Here is a 24,203-nt window from a genome sequence, read left to right on the forward strand (position 1 = left end):
CATATTAATGGACAAGCCGGCGGAGACAACAAACACAGCGCGATATGCGCGGACGTGAGAACGTGAGCAAGGCGATCATGACAGAACACCAGAACACCACTGGTGAGTGCTTCAGTAGCTGGGAAAGGGCATCCGACGCTGCACGTCTCATTGAGACGCGATGTGGTCGTAGTGGTACCGCTTGGGCCAGGTTCAGCCAGAGCAACTGGCCCGTAGGATGTTGGCTACCCAGGCATACTGGCCAAGTGTTTGACTCGCAGGGGCGCATTTCTCGTACTCTACCGAGAGCGTTTTCTCGCATTCGCATTCGTCTCGGTCGGCTACACGCCATTGTTCGCGAGCTTCAAATATGCGACTGCCATCGCCGCGGTCAAGCAAGCCATCGGTCACGAGCCTTAGGGCCACTGGCAGTGACCAGCTACAAACAATCTCACAGTCGACCTCATTCTAAAGATGCGCCAGGTTCTTCGTCGACCTCGAGTACCAACCAAGTCATGAAGGACCATATCAGTACTCCTGACCTCCCATGTTCGCTATCATCTCGCAACCGACTGGCTTGCCCGCTTGATTGTCTCTCACCATCCGTGTCAATTAGCGACTACTCTTGTGACGCGCCACCTAGAGTACATTCGTACTTACGAATGTTGGGCGCTCGAGATATGGTACTCGGCGCTTATGCGTATGTGCTACTCATGCAACCGTTTTGACGATAAAGGGAGACAAATGTGGGCGTTTTCCTTGGTAGTCTACTCCGACGCAATGTGTGGGCCATGCAGCGTTTTTACGGGCATTTTCTCCGATTTTACCGCATTTTTGAGAGGTCCGATCCGTCATGCGGCCATAAAGCACCCCTACAGGTAGGTCCTATCCTGATGCGGACATAACAGGGGTCAAAATCGTGCGGACATAAGGGCCCAAAATCCGGGGTTTTCGGATCGGACCTATAAGCGCCTTGCCCGGGGTCCTGCGGCTTCTCGTATCGCTCTTCCTCGTGGCGTGCGCACTGTACTAGTACAGAGGCCAGTAAGTACTAACACACGGCGGTACCCTACCCTGAGGTCCTCTGTCAATGCGACATCGTCAATCCATCTGCGCCTTCTTTGAGTAAGAGGACCATGAGTCACATATGATACCTGACCCTCTGCTCCAGATAAAGGTGTGTGGGCTCGGCAGTACGATCAGCGTCTACGCGGGAACGCACGCCGTTTATGGTGTACAAAACAGCACCGTCCACGCCGCGCACTGGTCACTGAGCGTACGCGGCGAGTACACATTCACCGTGAAGCAGGTCGAGGACCCTCGTACTACGAGCCCACTGGCGAGTCCGAACAAGTATTGACCGGCCTGCCAAGGTCGTGTCATGATGTCGTCTGACACAGCTTCTCTCTACATCGCAAATTTCTGCACTTACCTGGAATGTCACTCGAATCGAGGGATGTTCAATACTACGACACGAGTTGGCAGAGTGCCGTCGCCGGGTGAGAAAAGATACATCTCGAAGATTGACCCCTTCTTCAAAGCTCGAAACATCCGTGATTTCTGACAAACCAGACGGCTTGTCTTCCCGTAATGCATATACCTCGGAAGCTGCGCGCATGCGGCAGCAAGGTGGCAACCGATTTACCCACCGGCAAGCGCCGGATGGCGACACGGCGGTTCACTGGCAAGCGTTCAACGTTCAGTAGCCACGTGTACGTAGTCTCGAACCCGCCTCTCACGGACACCCTAAAAGGGAACCCGTCCGTGAGAGTCTGGACGAGAACGAGCGCCCTAGGGGGACCTTTGCGTCTCGCGACTCGCGGCGGGCGCTTCACTCACTCGCGCGTCGCGTCGCCTGTACCATCGCGCTCTCCTGCGTGTGCGGCGCGATGTATAATACCCTTCTTTAACTGCAATCCATTCGTTTGTCTCCGGAAACCCGCGCGGCTGTCTTTCTACGCGTTTAGAGCTCTTCGGAGCTGTAAAATGCAAGCTGCAGTATGGCCTCCACCTCGCAAGCGTCGTCGTGCTGAGCAGGACTCGCAATCCACACATGCCCCACGTACACCATTGACAGGCTCGTCGACCAATGCCCAGCTCCTTACACCTCACTCGCCAACCCGCCATGTTCAGGCCAGTGGCCAGTCTCTTGCTCGTGAGCAGTCGAGGGGCAGTCCTTCCGACTCGCCGGGTCGCATATCACCACTCGCCTCGAAGGCCAAGAATCACCACGCTCTCTACCGCAATGGCTACGTTCTCAAAGAGAAACCCCCTCCCTACAAACCATACTCTCTCAACGCTCCAGGACGGCGTCGGCGCCAGGCCTTCGCATTCGAGTGCGATCTTCCGCCCAAGATCAATCCGACCACACCACTCCTGAGAACACAGTGGAGCATGCTTGCTCGCGGTGCAAAAGCTATCCCGCTCGAGGGAGAGGTCAAAGAGCTTCAAATGGAGTGCTCCAATGCAATTCTCGCTCGCAGTGGGGACATCTGCGTGATTGCACCGACCGGCTTCGGCAAGTCTCTCCTATGGACTCTCCCGCTCCTTACTCTGGATCGCGGTGTAGTCCTCGTTATCACACCTTTTACGAGCCTCGGAGAGGAAGGTCAGAATCAGTGAGTCCGCACACATCTGCTTATGTTATAACCGTTTGTTCATGTCACTGCGATCACAGGACGAACACACTGGGTATCCCGTCGGTGTTCATACATGCAGGCCGCAAGGACTCAGCAACCCTTGAACAGGTTGCGAGTGGCTTTTATCGCGTGACCTACGTCTGCGTCGAGATGCTGGAGTCGCCCGTGTTTGCGCAGATCCTGTACTCCGAGTGGTACAAGCGCCAGCTCGTCGCGATCTTCATCGACGAAGCGCATTGCGTTCACGAGTCGGACACTTGGCGTCCTGCGTATGGCCGGATGCATCAGCTGCGAACGACTGTGGGTAGTATGACCCCATTGATCGCCATGTCGGCTACTCTGCCTGCGCTGTATCGGGCGTCACTCACTGCGCATGTGGGAATGAAGGATGATTACATCCTCTTCAACATCGGAAACTTCCGTCCGGAGCTCTCGACAGTTGTCATACACATGGAGCACGATGTGAAGAGCTTCAAGGACCTCCGATTTGTGTTGCCGCGTGGGGGACAGTCACTCGCAGACCTGGACAAGTCAATTGTCTATTGTGATGACACAACACTGCTCACCGAAATGCTCTATTGGTTCCGACAGAAGCTCGAGGACCTCTCCCTTCCCGGAAGTGCGGTCGACATCCTGCACGCCGGCCTATCTCCGGACCATCAGAGTCGAGCACTAGCAGACTTCAAAACAGGACGGACGCGGATACTCTTGTCGACCGAAAAGCTTGGCGCAGGCATGAATTTTCCGTTGGTAAAGCGAGTCATCCAGTACCTCTGCAGTGGTCTCACTATGGCAAAAGCGGACCAGCGCCGTGGGCGTGGTGCGAGAAGCCCCGGCATGACTGCAGTAGGCTATTTCATTGCAGAGAAGAAGTTCGAGCGCGGAGGCAAATTGAGTCCGCAGAAGCCTGGCCATGAGGACCCTGGGATAATCGAGTTGGTCCAGACAGAGCGCTGCTGCGACTCCGTCTTTGATCATTACCTCGAGAACCCCCACGCCCATCTGATAGTGCCCATCTAGTACCACGTCGTCTCTGCTGCTCCAATTGCTACCCCCAGCTCATCCCTCCGCGCGAGTTCGAGTTCGTGATGGTCAATCCCGCAGAAGACGAGTCGCGGCGCGCGGAGCGCCAAATGTCCACAAATGCGAAGCAGACGGTGCTCGCACGTCTGCAGGATTGGCGGGACAACGAGTGGCGCGAGCGATGGCGCTCCCGCTGGCCATTGTACGGCCCAAAATCGCTCATCTCGGACAAGGATCTCGAGGCCGTCGCCGACCATGCAGGTGCTATTCGGCGAGTTGACGACCTGTACCCGTTGACACATATCATCCACTGGGATGATTTGGCGGAGCCGCTCTTCGACGCTATCCAGGCAGCTCTTCGTGCAGTGGGTGATACTGGGACAGGCCCATGACGAAACACAATGGTGAGCATGACCTTTTTATTGATGATACATTCAGGACTAAGTCGAAATTCGCAGGACACTAGAGTGACGGACAATCAGCCGGTGCTACGAAAGCTCGAGCTAGTGTAGTCACCCGCAGACCGTGACGGTCTGCCGTTCCCTACGCTTCATAATCATTGTATGGACTACCTGACCTCAATCCATTCTCTCCTGCTCTTATCAGATCCACGAGTTCGTTCTCCTGCGCGTGTTCGAAGCCGTTAATCGGACCATTGTCGCTGTGAGTGTGCAACATGACTTCGGCTCCGTCCAATGTATCTTCGGCATTTGCCAGTTCATTTTCCGCCTCTGTGATGTCTTCGACAGAGTTCTCCGGGTGCGTGTCCCCATGTGATTCATCTGCATGACGAGAACGGAGTCGAAGACGGTGTCGGAGAAGGTGCTTCGCATGGCCGCCATGTGGGCCGGCCAGTTGATGAAGGCCAGTTCGAAAGAGATCGGTGATGGCATGCTCAGACACCTGGTCGAGAGCGAATGACAGTGCGTGCGACGTGACAAGGTGATTCGCAAGGAGCCGGATGTCGGTATGTTGCTGCACCTTGGCATGGTGTTCATTCACGTCGCGCACACCTGTCTCCTTGTACACACGATCTGTCAAGTCCCTTACGTGACCAAGTGATGGTGTGACTTTGCAGAGCATCTCGGGTGTGGCATTCGTGCCATGCGCGCGGTTCTTGATGCGTAAATTGAGGTGTTCGACGTCCAGATCTGCCTCGAGAAAGCCATCAGGCTCACCAGTTGTATTGACGAGCATGCTGGCTAAGAGGACTTTGGCGGTATCCTCTGGCCAGTCGTGTATCAGGTTGTGCAGTAATTCCATGCATTCGTGGGCATAATTGTAGCTTCGCCCTGCATAGAACATGGGTGTCCAGAATTTGAGGATCCGTAGGATCCGAGTCGGATGTCCGTGCTTGATAGCATGACGCATCTCTCGTAGTGTCATGAGATCAAACATTGTGAGTGCAGCATGGCCCGAGGTCGTGTTTCCCTTGACCGACTTGATTCCGTCGGCCTCAAGACAATCTGGTGAAGACATGACATATGTATCGACGATCGTCTCGCACATGGTCCGGAATTCGGCTGCTGTTGGTCTCTGCGAGGAGAGCTCTGTCGTGTCCTTGAGCACGAGGGTTGAGACTGCAGCGGAAATCACGAGTGCTCGTAGGACACAATCCAAGAAACGCAGCCATGCATAGAAGTCGAATTTCTGGATATTGATCTCGCTCCGGTTTCGGAGCAAATCACGGAGTGTCTGAAGGCTCGTTGTGTCCCTGTTTTCTCCGCCCCAAAGGTTTTTGGCACATGCCTGGATGAAGTTGAAGCATACATGCATAAGCCCACTCGTCATAGCGAGGCTTGAGAGGTGGTCCGCCCTGAAATCGGAGCGATCGACTCCTCTTTGGTCCTGCGCTGCCCGATCGCGTGCAGTTGTGAGCCGGTCCCCAAGAACGAAGAACATTGTATCTTCGAAGACTGCTTTAGGGATCTGCAGTACATCGATGAAATAGTGTTTCAACACGGCCATGTTGCCGCGTGTCGACCCTTGCTCTTGGTCGAACGTCGGTAGGTAATGGCGATCGGTCTTGCGTACGGGAATCGCATCGGGGTCAACAAGCCCTGGAACACTTGCACGGAAACCCGCAAATCCCGCAACCTCGTCCACCAGAATCATCATGACATGGCTGATAGCTGCGTCACGGAAGGCAGTATGGTCTGCTTCACTCGGCACAATGTCCTGCAAGGCTGTCTGTGCAGGCAGCCGGTGACGAGTCCCACGGCATGCTTCGAAACGCTCAACACTTGCGAGGCGATGTGCGGTCCCACTTTCAGGAAGGGTGAGGCTGATGACCATCGCGGATACCTGGTCATGCTGTACAGCACCGTGGAGAACTGATGTCTCCCACACACCGGAGACCCAGTTGAAATTGTCGTATGGCAGCATGATCATATTTCGGGGGTCGTTGGCGATCTTGCGTGCGATGCGAAGTGCGTTCGCCGAGAGCACCAGGATAGAGGTACATAGGTGATCATAAGACACAGAGACACCGAAGCGATTCAGCATCTGGACGAGGCGCTTCGGTGCACGGTTATCCCATAGGATCATGCTATTGATGACCTGATGTACGTTGGACTTCTGGCTACGCAGATTCAACAGTATCGATGTCGCCAATGTGCACCCCTATATGCAATACTCTGTAAGCACAGGTCTAAACAGCTAGGCCCGAAACACACGCACATCGTCTGGATTCCGGCTTTCGCTATCCCTCGCTGTGTTCTCCTTGTTGATGATTGCCTTCATGATCATCCGAGTCCGAGGCATAGTCTTGGAATACGCTGCCGTGAGGTCCTCGATTCGGAAGGACTTCAGCTGTGCGACAGACACGGTTGTCGCTGGCGAGCGAAGTCGTTCAGCATACACAGTATGCGGTCCTTCCGCAGCTCTGTCTGTGAGCCAGCCTGCCTCCCGTGCACATATCTTCGCTGCTCTCTCTGCGACCCAGCTGCATACGTCCTCGTCCCGCAGTCCAGACATCGACCAGAGCACTTCCAGCAGCTCCGGGATTCCACCATTGCCCTTCCATGTATTCACATAGTTCTTGATACCTCCGGAGTTCGAGGAGAACAGCGTCATGAGGAATGTACGAAGTGAAAAGCGGGAGAGGTTCTCCCGCATGAATTTCAGTACTGCGAACGCCTTCTCCTCGTCACTGCGGCGCCGCGCAGGAAGACCATGGCTTGGTACATAGCTCAGGTCTCCTTCGTCATCCTCTGGGAAGTCCGGCAGTGTACCGAAAGGCTCCGGCGGCAGGTCATCGACCTCAATCGCCTCCACTGGTGGTGACGAACTCGGTGCAATAGAGCTCAATGCTTCGGGCTCATCCGAGTCGTCAACGAGTGTCAGATAGCCGGTATTTCGCACAGATCGAGTAAGATAGGATAACGGCATGATTTATTGCAGTCTAGTGGAAGATATGTAGCCAAGGTCGAGATTGTACGCTCGCGCGAGCCTCAAAGGCGAGAGACGCGACGCGCGAGTGAGTGAAGCGCCCGCCGCGAGTCGCGAGACGCAAAGGTCCCCCTAGGGCGCTCGTTCTCGTCCAGACTCTCACGGACGGGTTCCCTTTTAGGGTGTCCGTGAGAGGCGGGTTCGAGACTAACGTGTACGATATCAAGACAGTTATCCATATACGGACAGTGACTATGTACCGTCCCCTCTGCCGACTCGCTCGACTCCGAGTGACCGAGTCGGACGTTTCGATTCTCGTTAGGATGCTGATCAGTGATGATGCACTTGTTGTGCTTGTGTTGTGCAGGGCCTGACTTCAGTAGAATCCTGTCGTCGACCCTCTTCTCATTCGCCTGACCATCGACCTGGTCAAGAAGCCTTCTCGCCTTTTGATCCACGGACTCCATGGTCATACTGTAGTACAATTTCATGATATCGCTACATATCCCAAGGGACCAGTCGCGTTCGCCGCTACAACATTCTATCTCAAGGCAACTGAATCAGAAACTTGAAAATATTGAGGCACCGGTCCAGGCAGCCAGACTTCTGCCATAGGAAGCAAAACGTATGCATTAAGGGGGAATCGAACCCCCGGCGGGTCGAACCCGCATCAGTGGCAACGACCCAGGTTACCACTACCCCATTAATGCTTTTTTCGAAGCTCACAATTAGTTAATATTATCGCTGCCACGCATGAAACTCCAGTTTTGCACTGGGAACGATCGCCCTGGTAGACTGGTCTTGCCGCTCACAGTCCTCAACCACATCTACGGTCTGTACACTATCTGGACGGCGATGGCAGTCAAGGCAACCATTCGACCTGCGCCCAATGCGTTGACTGCGAAAAAGAAGAGATCCTCAGTAGGGGCGCCAGCACAACATGGCCAGAGCAGTCGGAAGGGGAAGAAAGCGTGGAGGAAAAATGTCGATATTGAAGAGGTTGAGGTGGGCATGGAGGAGCTGCGGGATGAAGAGAGGGTGACAGGGTGTGTCTTGAGGGCTACCTGGGTAGACTGTCAGCTAACGGTGCAGTGTTCATAGGTCGATCCTCCAGACGAAGCCGAACGAGGAGCTCTTCCAAGTAGACGTGAAAGGCGATGAGCAGAGTACGTCCTCTAATCCCATAGCGACGCCAGAAACTGAACATAGCTCTGTGTAGTCCGCAGGACACAGCCGAAGTTTTCGAAAGCCCTTCTCGCCTCTACCAAAATTCTCTCGCAGCGATCCGCCGTCCCAGCCGTCTTGTCGCGCACCACCTCCAATCCGCTTAAGCGCAAAGCACTCACGCACGAAGAGAAGGGCCGTTTACTACGGATGGGTAAACGGCCTAGGAAGGGTCCCTTCAACGCGATCATCGACCCGACGGAGACGGGTGCGGGGAGCGCAATGCTCGAGGTCAGCGAGGCTGCGAAAAAGAGCGGGACGTATGATGTCTGGGTAGACAGCTCTGTGCAGGGAGCGACGGTGAAGGTACGCTCTATGTTATCTCTTAGCCATAAGACCCCCAAAATTCACCGTCGGCTGGACCCTAGCACCCAAAGACTCCCAATCCTCGTCTGCCTATCTCCGTCCCCGCCGTCCCTGCCCCCCACGAAGGTACCTCCTACAATCCCCTCGTCACCGCACACCAAGAACTTCTCCGCACCGCCCACGAGATCGAAGAACGCCGTCTCAAAGAGGTCGCAAAGCTCGAAGAGACGAAACGCAAGATCGATGCGGCACGCGGATTAGCCCCGCTCGAAGAAGCGGTGGGAGTCGCCTCGGGGATGTCAGTTCAGCCCGTCGACGACCTCGAAGCCGACCCAGCGCAGGACGATGTCAAGGAGCTTCTTCCAATGAAGAAGATGCCCCAGAGGAAGACCAAGCAGGAACGGCGGAAGGCAGAGCGGCAGCGCGCGGAGAAGCGCGCCCTCGCTGAGCGGGCGGCACGGAAACGCATGCTCGCGTCGGTCGACTCTGCGAAGGCACTGCGGAAGGCACTCGGGCAACGCCTCGTAGCGAGGGAGCGGCTGCACGTGCAGAGGCAGGAGAAGATGGAGGAGAGGCTGAGGAACGGTTTGGCAGGCCAGCGGCTAGGGAAGCACAAGGTGCCGGAGGGCGAGGTTGACGTGCAGCTGGGTGAGGATCTCACCGAGAGCTTGCGAGCGCTGAAGGTGGGTCCATGGATGGTTTCCTGGGTGGATGTGAGCTGACTGCTCTTGTGCAGCCTGAAGGCAACCTGTTCCGCGATCGCTTTTTGAGCATGCAACATCGTGCGCTCATAGAGCCCCGCGTTCCTGTCCTGTGCGTCTTCATTCGTTAACTCTCGGAAACAACTTGCTGACGGCTCCGATAGACCCAAGAAACGCAGGATCAAAATCAAAGAGTACGAGAAGCATTCGTACAAGCGTTTCGACCAGGACCAATGAACCTGTGCTTTGCTTCACGGACGGCATTTACCCTACCCGTATCTCTCTGCTTATTGCTTGCAGTCACGGAACACATCACTGTTGTATGCCTCATCATGGTCCGAGCCTTTGTGAGCCATGCAATGGAGTTCACGTTCAGTGCAAGCAATATTGTTCATCCATTGATACAAGGCAAGTAAACACCGCAGACTGGGAATGACGCGTGATATTGGTACAGTGACAATAGGTGCATGTTTAACACGGCTTGCTAGCCGTAGATGTCGGAGAGCAGAAGGTCGTTGGGATGGCTCGTCATCTGGCCACGCGGGGCCTTCACGATCAAGTCCGCTTGTTGCCTGACGCAAAAGTGAGCTTCACCGAGAGGATACATGGCGTGCAGACGTACAGCCTCATGCGGAGCAGCAGCTTGCGGTTCGCGACCTGCATGGTCTCGCCGGAGCTAATCGCGCGCGCAAACAACGCACTGCGCTGGTCCGTTTCCTTCGCCTTCAGTATCTGCATCGCGACGTCAGCACTCAAGCGACGGCGACGGGCATGGCGGGGCGCACCTTGTTCTGCCTGTCAACACGCGCCTGGATATCGCCCGCCTGGATGAGCGCGACGACCTGACGCTCGAGCTCCTGGACGGTCCAGCCGAACGCGGTACTCATGCGCTCTAGCTTAATCGACGCGAAGGGTTGGAAGTACTGCACGAGCGCGCGGCTCCGGATGAGGTTCGTCAGGTTCGCCATGTGGTTCGTGAGGTGCACGTCGAGCGTGTGGCGCGTCTAGGAGGTGCACTCAGTACATGGTATCGATTAGGGAGGACGCGGGGCACGCACGGAGTAGCGTTCGAGGATCTCGAGCATGAGCTTGAAGCGGTTGCCCATGTAGGACTCGAGCAGCTCGCGCACGTACGGCTCCTGCTCGATGTACACGCCGAAGTTGTCGTTGTCGAGGATCTGCGTGCGGATCTGCTGCCGGGTGAACGTCGACAGCGCGCAGAGCGTCGTGTAGATCGCGACGTCGCCCGCCGCCATGAGCTGTCGCCGTCCCGCGTCAGTATAATGTCATCTCGACCCGCCAGCTACTTCCAGAAAGCGTACTCACCCTGCCGGCCCAGTCGCCTAGAGACTTGACGGAGCCAACCTTGAGGAAGGCTTGGGCGGCCTTCTCGTAGTTCCCTTGGCCGAGGTAGGACAGTGCGATACTGACGTCGAGCTTGCTCTGCACCTTCTCCCGCTCCGCTGCGCCCTTGTCTTTGCCTGTGGCGGCTGAAGCGGGTGCGGTGGGACCGGGACCTGGGGCGCGCGCGGCACTTGAAGTGGCGTCCAGTGCGGCGTCGGCTTTGAATACGTATGTAGACATGTGTGCGTAGTTCCGGTGCTCGATGAGGAGCTGTTCGTGGTATTAGCGTCAAGGAATAGCGCTGACAGTGGATATTATACAGTCATTTGCATAATGGCACAACAGCAAGCTTGGTCGGCCCTCTTTGGCTGGCCCCGACGCACCACCGGAGCTGGTCAGTCCCGTTGTGCGCAGAGTAGCCCATGACAATCTCTCCTCAGCCACGGGCACGAAACTCACACACGACACTTAGCCTGCATCCACGCCACAGCGTATGAAGTGTAATCAGCAAGACACCAGGTATCCCGAACATTCCGGACGAGGAGCCCAGGTACTGTGGTCGTTCTGCCGATGTGTGCCGTAGCAGAAGTGGGGCAGGGAGTCAGAACACCCTATGCTGGTAAACGCAACGCGACACCCATTATGCAAGCAACTGTAAGTGCACACAACAAACGCCAGCCGCACGCTGAACGGAGAGCGCATCAGCTGGTCCGAGACAGTCGTAAGCCGCTCGGACAAGTCGAGCCCTCATCTCTTGTGCTCAGCCGTACAGGTTTGCTAGTGGTAGCGTGAGAAACCCGTAGTAAGACCACTCACCTCGAGGACCGAGAGACACATTTCAAGGACATGCTGGCTCGTCGTACAGTACTCACGCGACTTCGTGTAGTGCTTCAGCGCAGCGGCGTGGTCCCCAGAGTTCCGATAGAAATCACCTAGATCCCGGTATGCCATCTAAATGTACGACTCGTCCTTAAGTACCAAGTTGGTCCATGGCACGACAACGCACGCACCCGGATACTTTCTTTGATCATGTTACTCGAGTATGTCTTGAGCTCGGTATCCAGTCTGATGCGCAGCACCTGATTCTTCTGCGTCGTCTCATCCAGCCACTCTTGGTTGAGATTGTGGACATCGGAGATGGGCGGAATTTCGCCGCTGGAAGTGACTGCAGTCTGCTCGTAGGTGGTTATGAGAGTGCGGTACAGGGTTGTGTCGTTCATCTGGAGCACCAGATCAAGCGCGGCGCGGAAGGCTTGCAAGGCCAAGGCTGGACATAGGGAGATGACTTGTATGTACCGCTCGACAGCAGATCGCCCTGGGCAGCAGGGATTTCAGTGTACTGCTCATCTACTGAATGCACTACCCTCACCCGAGTACCCTGAACTGATTATCTCGAGGTCGAATGGATGCACATCGTCCGCCGGCAGAGTTGCAGGCCGCTTTCCAGCTACCTTTACTGACTCGTATTGCTGCTCGTTTTCGTCTATGATGTCGATATCCATGGTGTGAGAGTCGAAAGAGATGACTGTCGGGGCACAAGCTCAAGCTGAGTCGCAGCCGCCACAGACGCGCCAGTCCACAACGAGCCCGAGGACGCATGGCAGGAGCAACGCTGCTCTTGGACATCAAAGCCGCATACGCTACCGTGGGCATTTGGCACAGTGGTAGCGCGCACGCTTCGCATCTTTGGTATTTGGGGTAATGCTTGCGTGAGGTCCAGGGTTCAATCCCCTGAATGTCCATATTGTTTTTCTTTTTGTCTTCAAATGCTTCTCAAGGATGTTGATTCCTCGACCTTCTCGGTCCTCAGTGCTGATGTGCGCTCAAATGTTTTTTTTCGCTCAAGTGCTTTCTTGTTAAGTGCGCGGACTTATCAATCTGACTTTCACCAGTACTTTATCAGCGGATATCCGCGCATGCTTCGGGATGCCAAATCGCATATACACGACATGTACTTCCCATAGGTCCGTATGTTCTGCGACGGCTATCTTAAGCCTGGATCACATCCGCTGCGTTCATCAAGCGTTCATTGTACAGGCTTGGCGATCCGCGTGTTGAACTCGTCCCGTTACGAATTTCGTGGTCACTCCCAGGTCCGAGTCTCTGAGACCATGCCCACCGAGTGACGTCGATCCGCTGCATTGCACAAATGACCACCCAAGGCGTGTACCTCTATTAGCAAACCGACCCATACGCATGGCTTCTGCCGCCGCGGCGATGGCTCGTCGCCCAGAGATTTCTAGGGGTATTGGCTGTCGACAGTTACCGTTCTCGCTAGTAACCCACTGTCGTCGGCTGTGGCTGCAACCACAAAGAACTAGGAAGGATGCTTTCCCTGCGCGTTCTCCTAGCATTCTTATTGGTGGGCCTTCATGTTATGCGAGTGCTGGACGGTGGACAGACGAATTGGAGGTGGGCAATACATGTACCATCCAGCCGTTGGGAGAGGGACAGGACGATACAGACCAGGTCTGTCTAACTTCGCCAAGGGTGCGAACCATTACGTGACTACTTTGAACATTCGTGGACAGATTGAGGCTGCCATTGCGCGATGTGGCCATTACGGAACGACAGTCATCTCCGAGGGGGTCTACAATGTGACGAGGTAAGTGTGCTCGACGCTACTATCGACTCATAGCGGACTCACCAATGTACAGGAAGATGATGTGGGACCTGGTCGAGGCCAGGGTGGACCTGCATGGTTATCTGAATGTGCGCATTGACGTCACGCTGCTCGCCGCTCGCTGACCTGGAACCACAGTTCACAGCAAATCTGCCGTACTGGATCAACGCAGAAAACACATATCGTGTCGTGTACATCCAGGTGATCCAGTATACCGCATCAGGCAGGGAGCTCTTGCTGATAGTCTCTCTGCAGGACCAAGCATCGTGGTTCGTTGTCACAGGGCGCGACTTCACTCTCGATGCGCATAACACCGGTGGGATCATTGGCAACGGGCAGTACTGGTGGAACTGGTACGGCACCACTAGCCGGCTCGGCGGCGACGGGCGGCCTATCGCCTTCACGCTCTGGCGCGTCCTGAGAGGCGTCATCAAGGACTTCCGGATCGAGGGCCAGCCATTCTGGTGCAATACGGTCGCCGAGTCCAAGGACGTGGTATATGACGGGATGTATTGCAACGCGACGAACACAAATCCAGAGTACTATGGGTACAAGTGAGCAACATTCGGATAGTGCTGCAGTTGATATAGCTTACATGCGTGCGGTAGCGTCGTCCCGAACACGGACGGTGAGTTCGGTCTCTGGACATGCGACGATGCCCCGGGTCTGACCTGGGCGTAGGTATCGATACGTTCAGAGTGGACAACGTCACGATGCTCAACTGGGATGTAAGTTCTGAATACCAGACATCGACTGGTAGTCCTGGTGGTCCTAACAAATTGAATAGATGACGTTAGGAGATGACTGTCTTGCGATCAAGGGTGTAGGCAGCCTTACCCACAGCTCGCAAAACGAAGCCTGACGGAACCATATAGAACTCCACAAATCTCTACGCTCAGAACATCACATGCCACGGCGGCAACGGGATCGCTGTTGGTTCCCTTGGGCAATATGCAAATCTCGCACGTACCAAGATTAAACGACCTCACTCGACGAAGGATCACTGACGCTGTGAGATGCAGTTTGACCGTGTCGAGAATGTGACTCTGGAAGACATTCGTGTAAGCAAATGTGTACAACAATTGACTCACGTTGATGTCGTACTGTAGACGGTACATAGTCACTGTCCGTATATGGATAACTGTCTTGATATCGTACACGTGGCTACTGAACGCTTGCAAGTGAACCGCTGTGTCGCCATCCGGCGCTTGCCGGTGGGTGAATCGGTTGCCACCTTGCTGCCGCATGCGCGCAGCTTCCGAGGTATGTGCATTACGGGAAGACAAGCCGTCTGGCTTGTCGGAAATCACAGATGTTTCGAGCTTTGAAGAAGGGGTCAATCTTCGAGATGTATCTTTTCTCACCCGGCGACGGCACTCTGCCAACTCGTATCGTAGTATTGAACGTCCCTCGATTCGAGTGGCATTCCAGGTAAGTGCAGAAATTTGCGATGTAGAGAGAAGCTGTATCAGACGACATCATGACACGACCTTTGCAGGCCGGTCAATACTTGTTCGGACTCGCCAGTGGGCTCGTAGTACGAGGGTCCTCGACCTGCTTCACGGTGAATGTGTACTCGCCGCGTACGCTCTGTGGCTGCGCGGCGTGGACGGTGCTGTTTTTTGTACACCATATACGGCGTGCGTTGTTCTCGCATAGACGCTGATCGTACTGCCCAGCCCACACACCTTTATGTAAATGGATCTGGAGCAGAGGGTTAGGTATTATATGTGACTCGTGGTCCTCTTACTCAAAGAAGGCGCAGATGGATTGACGATGTCGCATTCACAGAGGACCTCAGGGTAGGGTACCGCTGCGTGTTAGTACTTACTGGCCTCTGTACAGTGCGCACGCCACGAGGAAGAGCGATACGAGAAGCCGCCCTCGAACCTCCTCGAACCGCACCGAGACCGGCTCACTAGCTAGTAGCCACTCGTGCGGTGGGCACGGCTCCACGTTCTCGCTAGCTGGCCGGATAATGGGCAGCGTGTTGATGGCTGGTCGACCATATGCGGCGGACAATGGAAGATCGACTGACCAATCACAGACGTGCGAAGCATGGCCGAAGCACCGCCGCCCCGATACCTCATTAGCCACGCGTTGGTGAGCCTTTCTCTCTCATACCGCCAGCTTGACGTGGACTGTCCATCGCACCGTGACTGCCATCGACCTACATTCAACCGCCGCAATCGCGCTCAGAAACTCTACAATCAGCCAAGACGTCATGGTCCAAGTTCACAAGGCCACAAACAAGAGGTTGAGAAGTGGGATGTCATAGTGCCCGAAGAGGTATGTCTTGCGTAGCTTGAGCCCTTTTGTGCCACTGACGCAGAGCGTAATAGGCGGCTCGCGGATCTATGACCACAAGAAGGAAGCACGGAGAGTCTCTCAGAGCAAGACGATAGGTTCGGGCAAGGCGCCCCAGCTGACGCAGTGCGCGACACCCGTGCCCACCACGCCCTCTAGTCGCAAGCGGCGAGCAACGGTCGCCAGTGGCGGCATTGAAGACGTTGTGAACCAATCAGCTACAAGTAACAAGCGATCGAAGTACAAACGGGAGAGCGCTGCCAGCGCTGCTCGGATCGAAAGGTCGTGGGGCGGACCAGTCTCTGGAACGACTCTAGAGCCACCGGCAGTGTATACGCTCGCGTCGAACGCAACTAGTATAATCTCGACGATTCGCAACGGCAACTACGCAGCTTCAAACTTCCGCCGCCTCCCCGCGGCCATACTGCAGGAGGTAGTAGTTCAACTGCTCCGGAGCAAGTCCCCACGTATAGGCATGCTGAGGAGAAACAGTGTACTCAGCCTGTGCCAAGTCTCAGGAACCTGGCCTTCCCCGGAGTCGGACTCCAGGACTCCGTGGATCCTATCCCTCAACCTCACCCCACTGATGATCCGCTGCCCACTTCGCGGCCGTGGCTATTACCTGCCATTGACATCGCCGGCTCTGAGTGGCAACGGCCTGAAGTCCCACGTGCTATTAAGCCACTCCCTCGCTGGGCGAGGATCTCTACTGGCACAACGAGCGCACAAGTGCACCCTCAAACCACGCCGTCACCGGGTTCTGTCAACAAAGGAGAATCACTCACTATGGGTATCGCGCCAGGTGCGGTCCCATCGGCAGTACCGTCGTGGTCGATGGCAACCCCGGACTACGTGAATCCACACACAGCAGGTGACTTACCAGGGTGGCACTCGTCCGTCTCGAGCGAGGGGCTGTCTCAATTTCCCCCGCCGATATTCACTGCCGAGCCAAGCGACGCTGCGACCGGGAGCAGCCCGTTGGAACATCAGTCACCTTCTATGCCATCGGCGGACTCGGATGGATATACGTCCACCGGATACGGCACACCCGCGTCCAGTAATCCAGCCATTAGTGACACCGACGATGACGATGGGGACTCGGAACCTTTCGAGCCGTCGGGCAAGGATCCCACATTCTGGCGCTGGATGGATGCTGTCTATGTGCGACTGGGTGAGAAGCTGGAGACGCACTATCAGCCGAGGCCTCAGGCGCCAGGCAAAGTTGAACAATTACTCATAACTGACATTGACTATTGACGTCAATAGTCTCTGACATACGTTCAGACCAAGATACACCTTGCGATTACAGCGAGTTTCATCCATACTAGTAAATCTCTTGACTGCATGTTATTGGGTTTGGTAACTGTAGATGAATACAGTGACTGCATTACGAGACGAGCGTGGACCAACGTAAAAGCGACTCGGACACAGGATCTTACCTATCATACTCGAGCCTCCTTGTTCGTGCAGGTAATAATGAGCTTCTGATAGAACAGCTTTTGTCTGATCGCTGGTCGCCGCATAACGAATACATCATGGCGCGTGTGACCTGACTTCGTCAGTAGTGAATGTGTTGCCTTCCAGGATAAGACACTGGCATGTTATGAGTGAATACGCAAAGTTGAATAATCACTCATAACAAACCAGGGTCTCATCCCCTGGGGTTGCCGGATAATGAAAAGGGAGCATTCTTTGTACGGATACAACTGTTCTCGAGTCGCGCCTGACAGTAAACATAGCGATGGAGATCCCAGAAGTAACGTCACTCACGTGTACTCATACAGGCGACACGGAGATGAGCGACTGAAGAAGAAGGCCTGAGGTGCGCGTCTCCTGGTACCTGGTCACTGGGTAGTCGCTGGTCCCACTGAAAGAGAAGTCGAAATAGGATGCCGAAGGCAGGAGGATCGAAGGGGAGACCGACAGCAGTGAGACATGGGCCGTTGGACGCCGGAGAGAAGCGAGCGCCACACATCACGGACTCGTGCGCGACAGACATGCTACCGTACATTAGCTTGCGGCGGGAGATGCGACGACTCTTACGGAGGGCGAGAGTCATCCGTATGAACCGACGGCGTGTGGTGATCGTCACCATATTTCGTCCTCTGTAGGTCCCTGCAAACCGGAAGGTACGTCAGTGGCGATGAAGGGGGAGAAGGAACTCGAAGTATCGCACACCAGAGCTGACCGAGACTCGCAGTGGCATGAAATACGAATGACTATGCATCAAGTGTGTTCATGCCATGTCAAGGTAATGAAAATCATTAAAACCAAGGATCGCTGCGAGTAATAGTCATTTCTGGGCCGTATGATTCAAGCCGAATACGGAGTCGGACTGTCGAGACGAGACAGTGAAGGAGATTCTTGGGGAATATCTGCGAAGGACCTGGTGTCACTGAGCGTATTGGCCACAAGCTGATATGTCCACGTATCTCGGATGAGAGCTTGTAACTCAGGAGGTGTGCTTGATCTTCAGACAGCGGCACGGCAAGTTACGAGTGATTACTCACGCAGCAGGTGTAATCACTCATCACGAATAAGCGTCCAGTCTCCTCACATATTCTTGAGCGACCTTGCCACGCGCGGGAGGTGTGCACATATCAAACCCGTCGGAGGTACACTGATACGTAGAATCGAGCGTGGTCCGCCACAGATATCGCCTTGAGAACACGAGCTGTCAACGCGGCTGGTGGTAAATCTGTGGGCGAACTGGTGGGAAGCTCGAAGAGGGGAATGAGAACTGTGATAGCTATAGGGACCGGTTACCTACTTATATATACTTTGAGTCGGCCATCCGCATCGATGATCCGGATTGATCAGTAATCCATGTTCCACGACAGCCACGCGCTGAAAGAAAGCGGTTAAAGCGCTCGACACACGGTGTGCAATCTGGATGATCCTTGACATCGATGTTGCGGATGTTAAGGACATTGATATTGACGACGCCGTCATATTGAGGTCGGGCCCGGTCCGTTTGCCTCGTCCGAACGTCGAACCATACAACAAGGATACCAAAAGGTCGCACAGGGTACTTGGCAAATTGAGGTCAGCGTCTGAAGCTGCAGAGGGACTAAATCAAGTGGCATTCACCTCGTTTCTCGCTCAGAGTGACCGAGTCGTGATGCCGTAGCCTCACCACCCAAGCAAATGTCCGCATAGCTACATAACAGACGCAGTATATGAGGACACCATCATTAACTCTGCTGGTGCGACCGCGTCCTCAGGCTCCGGCTCCAGAAGTTCTTGCTCCTTCCCGATTGTATCCTTTGCGCGGTCAACCCACCGATCAAAGTGGCTGCAGTCTGTCGATGTCATCGGTCGCATTGCCCGAACAACACTGACCGACACGTCGTCGTTGTATAACCGCTCGACGTCGCCCGGGCCACGCAGAGTCTTGAGGAGGTTGTCCAGCACATCCGCCTCGCCCCGTTGGACGACTCCGAATGTCGATGGACCCGATCCGGCGCACCAGATGTCATATGCAGTGAACCTAGCCGGCCTTATACTGCTAGTCGACGCACGCTGCCATCGCGACGCGGCTGTCACAGACGACTCGCGCGACGCAAGCGCGAAGACGATGCGTAGAACCGGTGGCGGATCCTTCACACCGCTGTCGAAGACGCCGCATCTGTACGGGTCCATGCTGGCGAACAAGACAGGGTCCACCTTCGCCGTACATCGTGTATCGTTCTTCACCTGGATCATGATGGCGGACACCTTCTCTCGCACCAGTACAGTACCGAACAGACACGGGATGATGATGTCGATGCCGCCCTGGCTGTCCGCGCAGATGAACGCCGCGCCGCGTGACATGGCGAGTCTCAGGTATCTCTGGTTCACCATGTCGGAGCTGGCGGCCTTGATAAAGTGGTTGAAGTAGACAAAACAGTCCTTGAAGGCGGTTTCCAGCGGTACGCCGGCGTCTTCGGGCTTGTGATACTCGGCGGGGATGATGTCGTGACAAGGCTTTGCTAGGAGTGCCCTCAGGAACTGCGTCACGGTGACAATTCGACGCTTCCGAACGCCATCGTATCTAAGATCCTCGTCGTCTTCAGTGTCGTCCGTCCCGGGCGATAGATCGCCGTGGGCGAGGGGGAAGGTCGTCGCACGATCGCGAGCATCAAGGAGCAGGACAGCAGCGACCGTTTCTCCCCGTGTACCCAAATCCAGGTGAGAGTGACTGAGATGATACGAGAGTGCGGGTATTGGCTCCAGAAGCCTTGGCGCGTCCGTCGTTTGAGCGGGACTCATGACCGCCTCGCCATTGGACCACCGCTTGCGAGCCAGGACCATATAGGCAGCCTCCGCAAGCAACGGCTCGGACGGACAGGCCATGACCGCACCCGCAAACCGGCGGCCAGCGTAAAGCAACGAACGCAGGTGCCTCGCCACCAGGATCCGTTCATTCTCGAGGTCGGCCGGAACATAGGCCTTGAAGTCGATTGGAATACGTACACCAATACACGCCAGCGACTGGGCTGATGTCAGGAGCTCGGGGTCGGCTTCTGAGTACAATAGCTTGATCTTCGCAAAGTCGACGACATTTTTTCGAAGTGCCTCGCTACCAGCGTCGTACATCGCGCCGAATCTACACCACAGCGTAAGTATGACGAGTCCTCGATGGTGTGCCACTCACAATGGTCGGCCCAGGTGCACCATGTGGTGTGTGGATGCGACGCGCTTCAGAGTCCAGCCCGACTCGTGTATGCGGTCGGCCATGATGTCGAAAGGGGTGAGGACGAAGGGTGGAACAGATCCTTCTCTTGAGCAATGAACCGAGCTGACATCTCCTGCCGACGGAGTGGCGCTGCTTGTCCAATATTGCTGGCAGCAGATACGAGAAGAGTGAACACTGGGAGGTCGACGATCTTGTGGAGGACATTTTGCAGTGCCGTGAATGGTGTCCAGCTGTAGCAGCCTGCCAGGGGCTCGCTGAGCATATGAGACTCGTCGAGGCATAGCATCACAAGCGGCTCATCACGACTGGCCTTGACGGGATATAGGAAGTCGACCAACTGCTGTACGCTGGTGTGGAGACCCTCGCCCTGCGGATTGACTACATTCTCTCAGCAATTTGTACGCAACAAGAGACGGAGAACACTGACTCGTCCTAACATTCTTCGGCAGAAACAGATGAGATTGTGACACAGGCATAAAGAGAGGCGTGCTCACATTCTTCGCTCCTTCGATCACGGACTGATAGAATGCCACTCTGTACTCGCCGTATATATCAAACTGCATCCATCGTTCATCCTTCTCCTGAACTCAGTGGCAATCGTGCCACGCGCCCCCGAATGGCCTCCGAGCGGTCGCCAATGCTTCACGCGTATTGTCAGCTCCGTTAAACGATCAGTACGCAGAGCATACCGTCAGGCGCAGACCCAATGTCTTGGTCAATGCTCTTCAAACGGTCCAGGACAGTTGCAAAGAGCGAATGAATGAAAGCTTGCACCCTGTGCTCGTAATGCTGCTGATTATCCGCGCGTGTAGAGAGCCAGTATCGAGCTTCAATGTCCGATGGAGGGAAGGCTTTCGGAAGCATTCAATGAGAACATCATAGTACCGTGCATGATGCGTACCGTTCCCGCCCACAGGCCCCAGTTGATCGGGATGCAGAGGACCTTCTTGGCGAGCTCGTCGCACATTCGTGACTTCCCGGTACCGGAGGACTGCGTAGGCAGCATGGCGGGCGTATGGCTGCGGCGTCCCCTGTCGCATGTAGCATTGAATGACGGCGTATAACGCATCTGTTGTGCCTCGGAACTCCTGCTGCCAAGACTTGACGGCCGCTAACGGGTGACATGGCTGTAAGGTTGAGAGACGACGTGGAGACGGGTAGGCCCACCTTCCTTCGAGGCCTGGCTCCCGAAAGTGTGAATTCTCGCATGCTCTGGCAAGAGCGCCTCTGTATCATGATACCGTGCTCGTGAGCTGCCGCTAACGGCCATGGACGGAACACTCACCTGCTTTGATGACAGGCCTGAAATCGCCACTGGTGCCCGCAGCAAACAGCAGTTGCTTGAAGTCGGGATCGCTGTCCACGAGCTTCACTGCGTCCAAGGTAAACTGGTATTTTTAATTCTCATTGAGTGCCCCGGGCTTCGTGCGGTTGACGGTCTGGACACCCACGACACGACCCCGGCAGCATGAATCGTGGACTGCCCCATGATCAAGCCCCGACATTGTTCTGACTCCCTATTCCACTTGTCAATTTCCTCGCCGGCGAAACGGCCACTAGGGGAAAAGTTGCACGCTGCAAAAGGCGATTCGGGCGATGGGTCTTGACGCGGGTTTTTCTGAGACTTTTCGGGAGCACCGGAATCCACACGTTCAGTTTTATGTGGGATGCTCATGATGGCGAGCAAGCGGAGCGGGTCGTGGCACTGAGGAGGAGGAGGAGGAGGAGGAGGAGGAGGAGGAGGAGGAGGAGGAGGGGATTCCATTTAGTCAACTTCAGACAAAGCCTAAATAAGCAAGTAAGTAACCGTGGCCACTTGGCTTGATTGGCCCTTCATTAAACGTGTGGGTTGATAAGTACAAGGTAGTAGGGCTCGCAACATTCAACACAGCCGTTCAAAGCACTTTACTCGCATAATAAGCCACAGTATGTATCGATACAATGTCTTAACATAGTCTATAGTAATAGAGCGCATAATCCAACGTGAGCACCAGAAATCATCTTTACGCGCGCGGCGATCTCCATTGAAAGGGCTACTGAGTCATGGTCGAGTGCAACGGCACCGAGTTTGCGCCATTAGTCGTGGTCCGCGTCTTGTGAAGGCTGCGATACCGGTGTCAAGCTCGGTCGGAAACCACACACGCGAACACGTACTTCTCAAAGTGCGACCCGCGTTTCGGATCCGCGCGACGCTTCGCCATCGTCTTGCGCACCTTCTCCTGCGGCCGGACGACGATGATTGGTACGGGCGAGTGGCTCAGACAATATCTGCAGCGACGTATCTGAGCGGACATTCGCAAAGGGGACCACACGACACACCTCGATACGCTGCCGAGCTTTCCAGGCGCACCGAACGCGGCGCCCCACGCCTGCATCATGCTCCGCTGACCTCGCGTGCCGACGACGATCGAGTCGGGGCGGTAGAGCGAGATGAGACGGTCGATGGTCTGGGGCACCTTGCCCGCGATGTACTCGACGATGATCGAGAGCTATCGTTCAACGAGGTGAGGCCGATGAGGAGGTTGGCTGCTGACAAACTGACCTTGCGCTCCGAATCGTCCTCGACACACTTCTCCTGGATGTACCGCATCAGGTCGCGCGCGTCCTCGCGGTACTGGTCATGGTCCTTCTCTGCAGGCGACGTTCAGCGACCGGCCAGCGGAGTCAATCACCACGACGCACCCAGCTCGTCCGTGTCCACCCCCCGAAACACGATCAGCTCATCCCCGTCCTGCACCAGGCCCTCGAGCGCCCAGTCGAGCGCCTGGCCGCCGCTCTCGTCCGGGCTGCTCGCGCACAAGAACACGCGCGTGCTGCGATTCCGCGAATACCCCTCGCTCTGGACGTGCAGCGTGTACGAGAACATGCTCGCCTGGGGGTTCTCGAGCGTGTCGAACGAGACCTTGGGCGTGTACCCTTGTGCGGCGACCAGGGTGCCAGGCGGGGCGAGCGGGGACACGGCGAAGGGCGGGGTCGCGCTCGGGGACGCGAGGAGCGTGGATGTGGACGGCGAGCCGGAGGGCGAGGGCGTGACGGTGCTGCTCACAGGCACGAGCGGCGAGGCGCGGGCGGGTGGCGAGCCGGGCGTGGATGGGCGCGATGAGGAGTACTTCATCGCGGAGCGGAGGTGCGGGATGGGGATATACTGTGGGTGGTCGCGCTCGGGCGAGGACGGCATGCTGGGCGAGAAGTGGGACTGGTGGACGCGGTGTCTGGTGTGGGACGCGTTCTTAAGCTGGCTGATGGGGCGTTCTGTGTGATAGTACGCGTCAGATCACGGCACCTTTGAAGCGTTGAACACTGCCAAGACGCGTAGCGTTTCGCAGGGATGGGCTATCCGAGCGATCGAGTGCATTTTGGTCTGAGTTATCGATCCTCCATGAAGCTGACCTCTGCACACACTACGATTCGTTGTTCAAACTTCATGTTAGACATGGTGCCGACGAACATCCGGGTGCGCGTCATGATGCACCCATATATGTTCGGTCGGTCACCAGGCCTAACACCCCCTCTGAGAGCGCAAACTGGTCGAGATGCCGATAAGGCTTCCTGACCAGTAATCGGGGGATCCTTGGACACTCTGGAATCCCATAGGGATGGTGCGCACCGTACGACCAGGAGTGCATTACCCGGTGTGTGGCCCTCCCACGTACATAGCTTGCCCGGAGGTTTGGACCTCGCTCGGCTCGTTCAGGCTTGCGTCTCCTCAGCCAATAAGTCACGTCTTTATGGACCATGAACGCTCGTACCCAAGCGGTGAAAGAAGATAGTATTCAGAATGGGATTGTGTCACACACCTATTGCCGACCCAGTAGCCGCAGCGCTTGCGAGTCAGATGCTCACGAGTCTCAATCCTCTCTGAGACAGACAGGCTGAGAAAAGAGAAATGTCTGTTCGCCTTTATTAGAAGGCAATAAGATACTGGACAGAGTTGCGATGGAAAGGCGGGAGGGATGCAGGAAGAGGTTGAGGGAGAGATGACGGTGTCG

At 55.7% G+C, this 24,203-nt stretch overlaps 9 protein-coding genes and 2 non-coding genes across 11 annotated transcripts; 5 read left to right on the forward strand and 6 right to left on the reverse strand.

Moving 5' to 3' along the window:
- Nucleotides 1–7: 7 nt before the first annotated feature.
- On the forward strand, nucleotides 8–966 carry B0H18DRAFT_980017 (uncharacterized protein). Its single transcript, XM_048044436.1, has one exon. It carries the CDS (start codon nucleotides 45–47, stop codon nucleotides 705–707), a length of 663 nt encoding a protein of 220 aa, XP_047898275.1. The 5' UTR covers nucleotides 8–44; the 3' UTR covers nucleotides 708–966.
- A 3,218-nt stretch (nucleotides 967–4,184) lies between these two features.
- On the reverse strand, nucleotides 4,185–7,241 carry B0H18DRAFT_1207744 (uncharacterized protein; the record flags this gene model as incomplete). The annotated part of the gene is made up of 2 exons (XM_048036230.1): nucleotides 6,321–7,241; nucleotides 4,185–6,263 (listed from the first exon to the last, which is right to left on the reverse strand). The coding sequence occupies exons 1-2, from the start codon at nucleotides 7,029–7,031 to the stop codon at nucleotides 4,185–4,187; spliced, it is 2,790 nt and encodes a 929-aa protein (XP_047898276.1). The 5' UTR covers nucleotides 7,032–7,241.
- A 418-nt stretch (nucleotides 7,242–7,659) lies between these two features.
- B0H18DRAFT_t46 lies at nucleotides 7,660–7,741 on the reverse strand. The gene has a single exon. It is a non-coding gene; the product is annotated as a tRNA-Gly (tRNA).
- A 145-nt stretch (nucleotides 7,742–7,886) lies between these two features.
- On the forward strand, nucleotides 7,887–9,499 carry B0H18DRAFT_1114952 (P60-like protein; the record flags this gene model as incomplete). Its single annotated transcript, XM_048033188.1, has 6 exons — nucleotides 7,887–8,077; nucleotides 8,133–8,197; nucleotides 8,251–8,561; nucleotides 8,624–9,244; nucleotides 9,298–9,374; nucleotides 9,427–9,499. The coding sequence occupies 6 exons, from the start codon at nucleotides 7,887–7,889 to the stop codon at nucleotides 9,497–9,499; spliced, it is 1,338 nt and encodes a 445-aa protein (XP_047898277.1).
- Nucleotides 9,500–9,544: 45 nt separating this feature from the next.
- Nucleotides 9,545–12,181, reverse strand: B0H18DRAFT_547562 (PCI-domain-containing protein). The gene is made up of 8 exons (XM_048038554.1): nucleotides 11,976–12,181; nucleotides 11,617–11,921; nucleotides 11,423–11,557; nucleotides 10,589–10,876; nucleotides 10,321–10,521; nucleotides 10,048–10,266; nucleotides 9,885–9,994; nucleotides 9,545–9,834 (listed from the first exon to the last, which is right to left on the reverse strand). Exons 1-8 carry the CDS (start codon nucleotides 12,106–12,108, stop codon nucleotides 9,747–9,749), a joined length of 1,479 nt encoding a protein of 492 aa, XP_047898278.1. The 5' UTR covers nucleotides 12,109–12,181; the 3' UTR covers nucleotides 9,545–9,746.
- Nucleotides 12,182–12,253: 72 nt separating this feature from the next.
- Nucleotides 12,254–12,348, forward strand: B0H18DRAFT_t41. Its single transcript has one exon. It is a non-coding gene; the product is annotated as a tRNA-Ala (tRNA).
- Nucleotides 12,349–13,024: 676 nt separating this feature from the next.
- On the forward strand, nucleotides 13,025–14,191 carry B0H18DRAFT_858680 (pectin lyase fold/virulence factor; the record flags this gene model as incomplete). Its single annotated transcript, XM_048039684.1, has 9 exons — nucleotides 13,025–13,075; nucleotides 13,138–13,211; nucleotides 13,264–13,318; nucleotides 13,368–13,430; nucleotides 13,485–13,783; nucleotides 13,838–13,857; nucleotides 13,911–13,957; nucleotides 14,017–14,052; nucleotides 14,105–14,191. Coding segments are annotated over 9 exons (732 nt in total), but the record flags the coding sequence as incomplete, so codon positions are not given.
- A 1,096-nt stretch (nucleotides 14,192–15,287) lies between these two features.
- B0H18DRAFT_1187895 (uncharacterized protein) lies at nucleotides 15,288–17,141 on the forward strand (the record flags this gene model as incomplete). The annotated part of the gene is made up of 4 exons (XM_048036021.1): nucleotides 15,288–15,332; nucleotides 15,360–15,518; nucleotides 15,562–15,866; nucleotides 15,929–17,141. 4 exons carry the CDS (start codon nucleotides 15,288–15,290, stop codon nucleotides 16,791–16,793), a joined length of 1,374 nt encoding a protein of 457 aa, XP_047898280.1. The 3' UTR covers nucleotides 16,794–17,141.
- A 1,554-nt stretch (nucleotides 17,142–18,695) lies between these two features.
- On the reverse strand, nucleotides 18,696–20,255 carry B0H18DRAFT_1114955 (uncharacterized protein; the record flags this gene model as incomplete). Its single annotated transcript, XM_048033189.1, has 2 exons — nucleotides 18,696–20,124; nucleotides 20,173–20,255. The coding sequence occupies 2 exons, from the start codon at nucleotides 20,253–20,255 to the stop codon at nucleotides 18,696–18,698; spliced, it is 1,512 nt and encodes a 503-aa protein (XP_047898281.1).
- A 622-nt stretch (nucleotides 20,256–20,877) lies between these two features.
- B0H18DRAFT_1114956 (uncharacterized protein) lies at nucleotides 20,878–21,889 on the reverse strand (the record flags this gene model as incomplete). Its single annotated transcript, XM_048033190.1, has 5 exons — nucleotides 20,878–21,065; nucleotides 21,116–21,325; nucleotides 21,382–21,441; nucleotides 21,500–21,602; nucleotides 21,662–21,889. 5 exons carry the CDS (start codon nucleotides 21,887–21,889, stop codon nucleotides 20,878–20,880), a joined length of 789 nt encoding a protein of 262 aa, XP_047898282.1.
- A 109-nt stretch (nucleotides 21,890–21,998) lies between these two features.
- B0H18DRAFT_980051 (uncharacterized protein) lies at nucleotides 21,999–24,198 on the reverse strand. The gene is made up of 7 exons (XM_048044437.1): nucleotides 24,012–24,198; nucleotides 23,822–23,938; nucleotides 22,897–23,466; nucleotides 22,757–22,845; nucleotides 22,534–22,703; nucleotides 22,369–22,482; nucleotides 21,999–22,317 (listed from the first exon to the last, which is right to left on the reverse strand). Exons 2-7 carry the CDS (start codon nucleotides 23,838–23,840, stop codon nucleotides 22,248–22,250), a joined length of 1,032 nt encoding a protein of 343 aa, XP_047898283.1. The 5' UTR covers nucleotides 23,841–23,938; nucleotides 24,012–24,198; the 3' UTR covers nucleotides 21,999–22,247.
- Between the last annotated feature and the right edge of the window lie 5 nt (nucleotides 24,199–24,203).

The sequence above is a fragment of the Fomitopsis serialis genome (genome assembly GCF_022376445.1).
Source record: "Fomitopsis serialis strain Sig1Antser10 chromosome Unknown B0H18scaffold_6, whole genome shotgun sequence".
NCBI lineage: Eukaryota > Fungi > Basidiomycota > Agaricomycetes > Polyporales > Fomitopsidaceae > Fomitopsis > Fomitopsis serialis.

Bases quoted from the DNA above. Each gene is read 5' to 3' on its own strand.
- B0H18DRAFT_980051 (XM_048044437.1), bottom strand. The intron at 22,483-22,533 runs GTGTGTCGTGTG...ACGTCGCTGCAG, and splicing joins AAGCTCGGCAGCGTATCGAG to ATATTGTCTGAGCCACTCGC. The intron at 22,318-22,368 runs GTACGTGTTCGC...CCGGTATCGCAG, and splicing joins CGCGGGTCGCACTTTGAGAA to CCTTCACAAGACGCGGACCA.
- B0H18DRAFT_980017 (XM_048044436.1), top strand. From the start codon at position 45: ATGCGCGGACGTGAGAACGTGAGCAAGGCGATCATGACAGAACACCAG.
- B0H18DRAFT_547562 (XM_048038554.1), bottom strand. From the start codon at position 12,108: ATGGATATCGACATCATAGACGAAAACGAGCAGCAATACGAGTCAGTA. The intron at 9,995-10,047 runs GTGCGCCCCGCC...GTCGCGATGCAG, and splicing joins GTGTTGACAGGCAGAACAAG to ATACTGAAGGCGAAGGAAAC. The intron at 9,835-9,884 runs GTACGTCTGCAC...CTTTTGCGTCAG, and splicing joins CTGCTGCTCCGCATGAGGCT to GCAACAAGCGGACTTGATCG.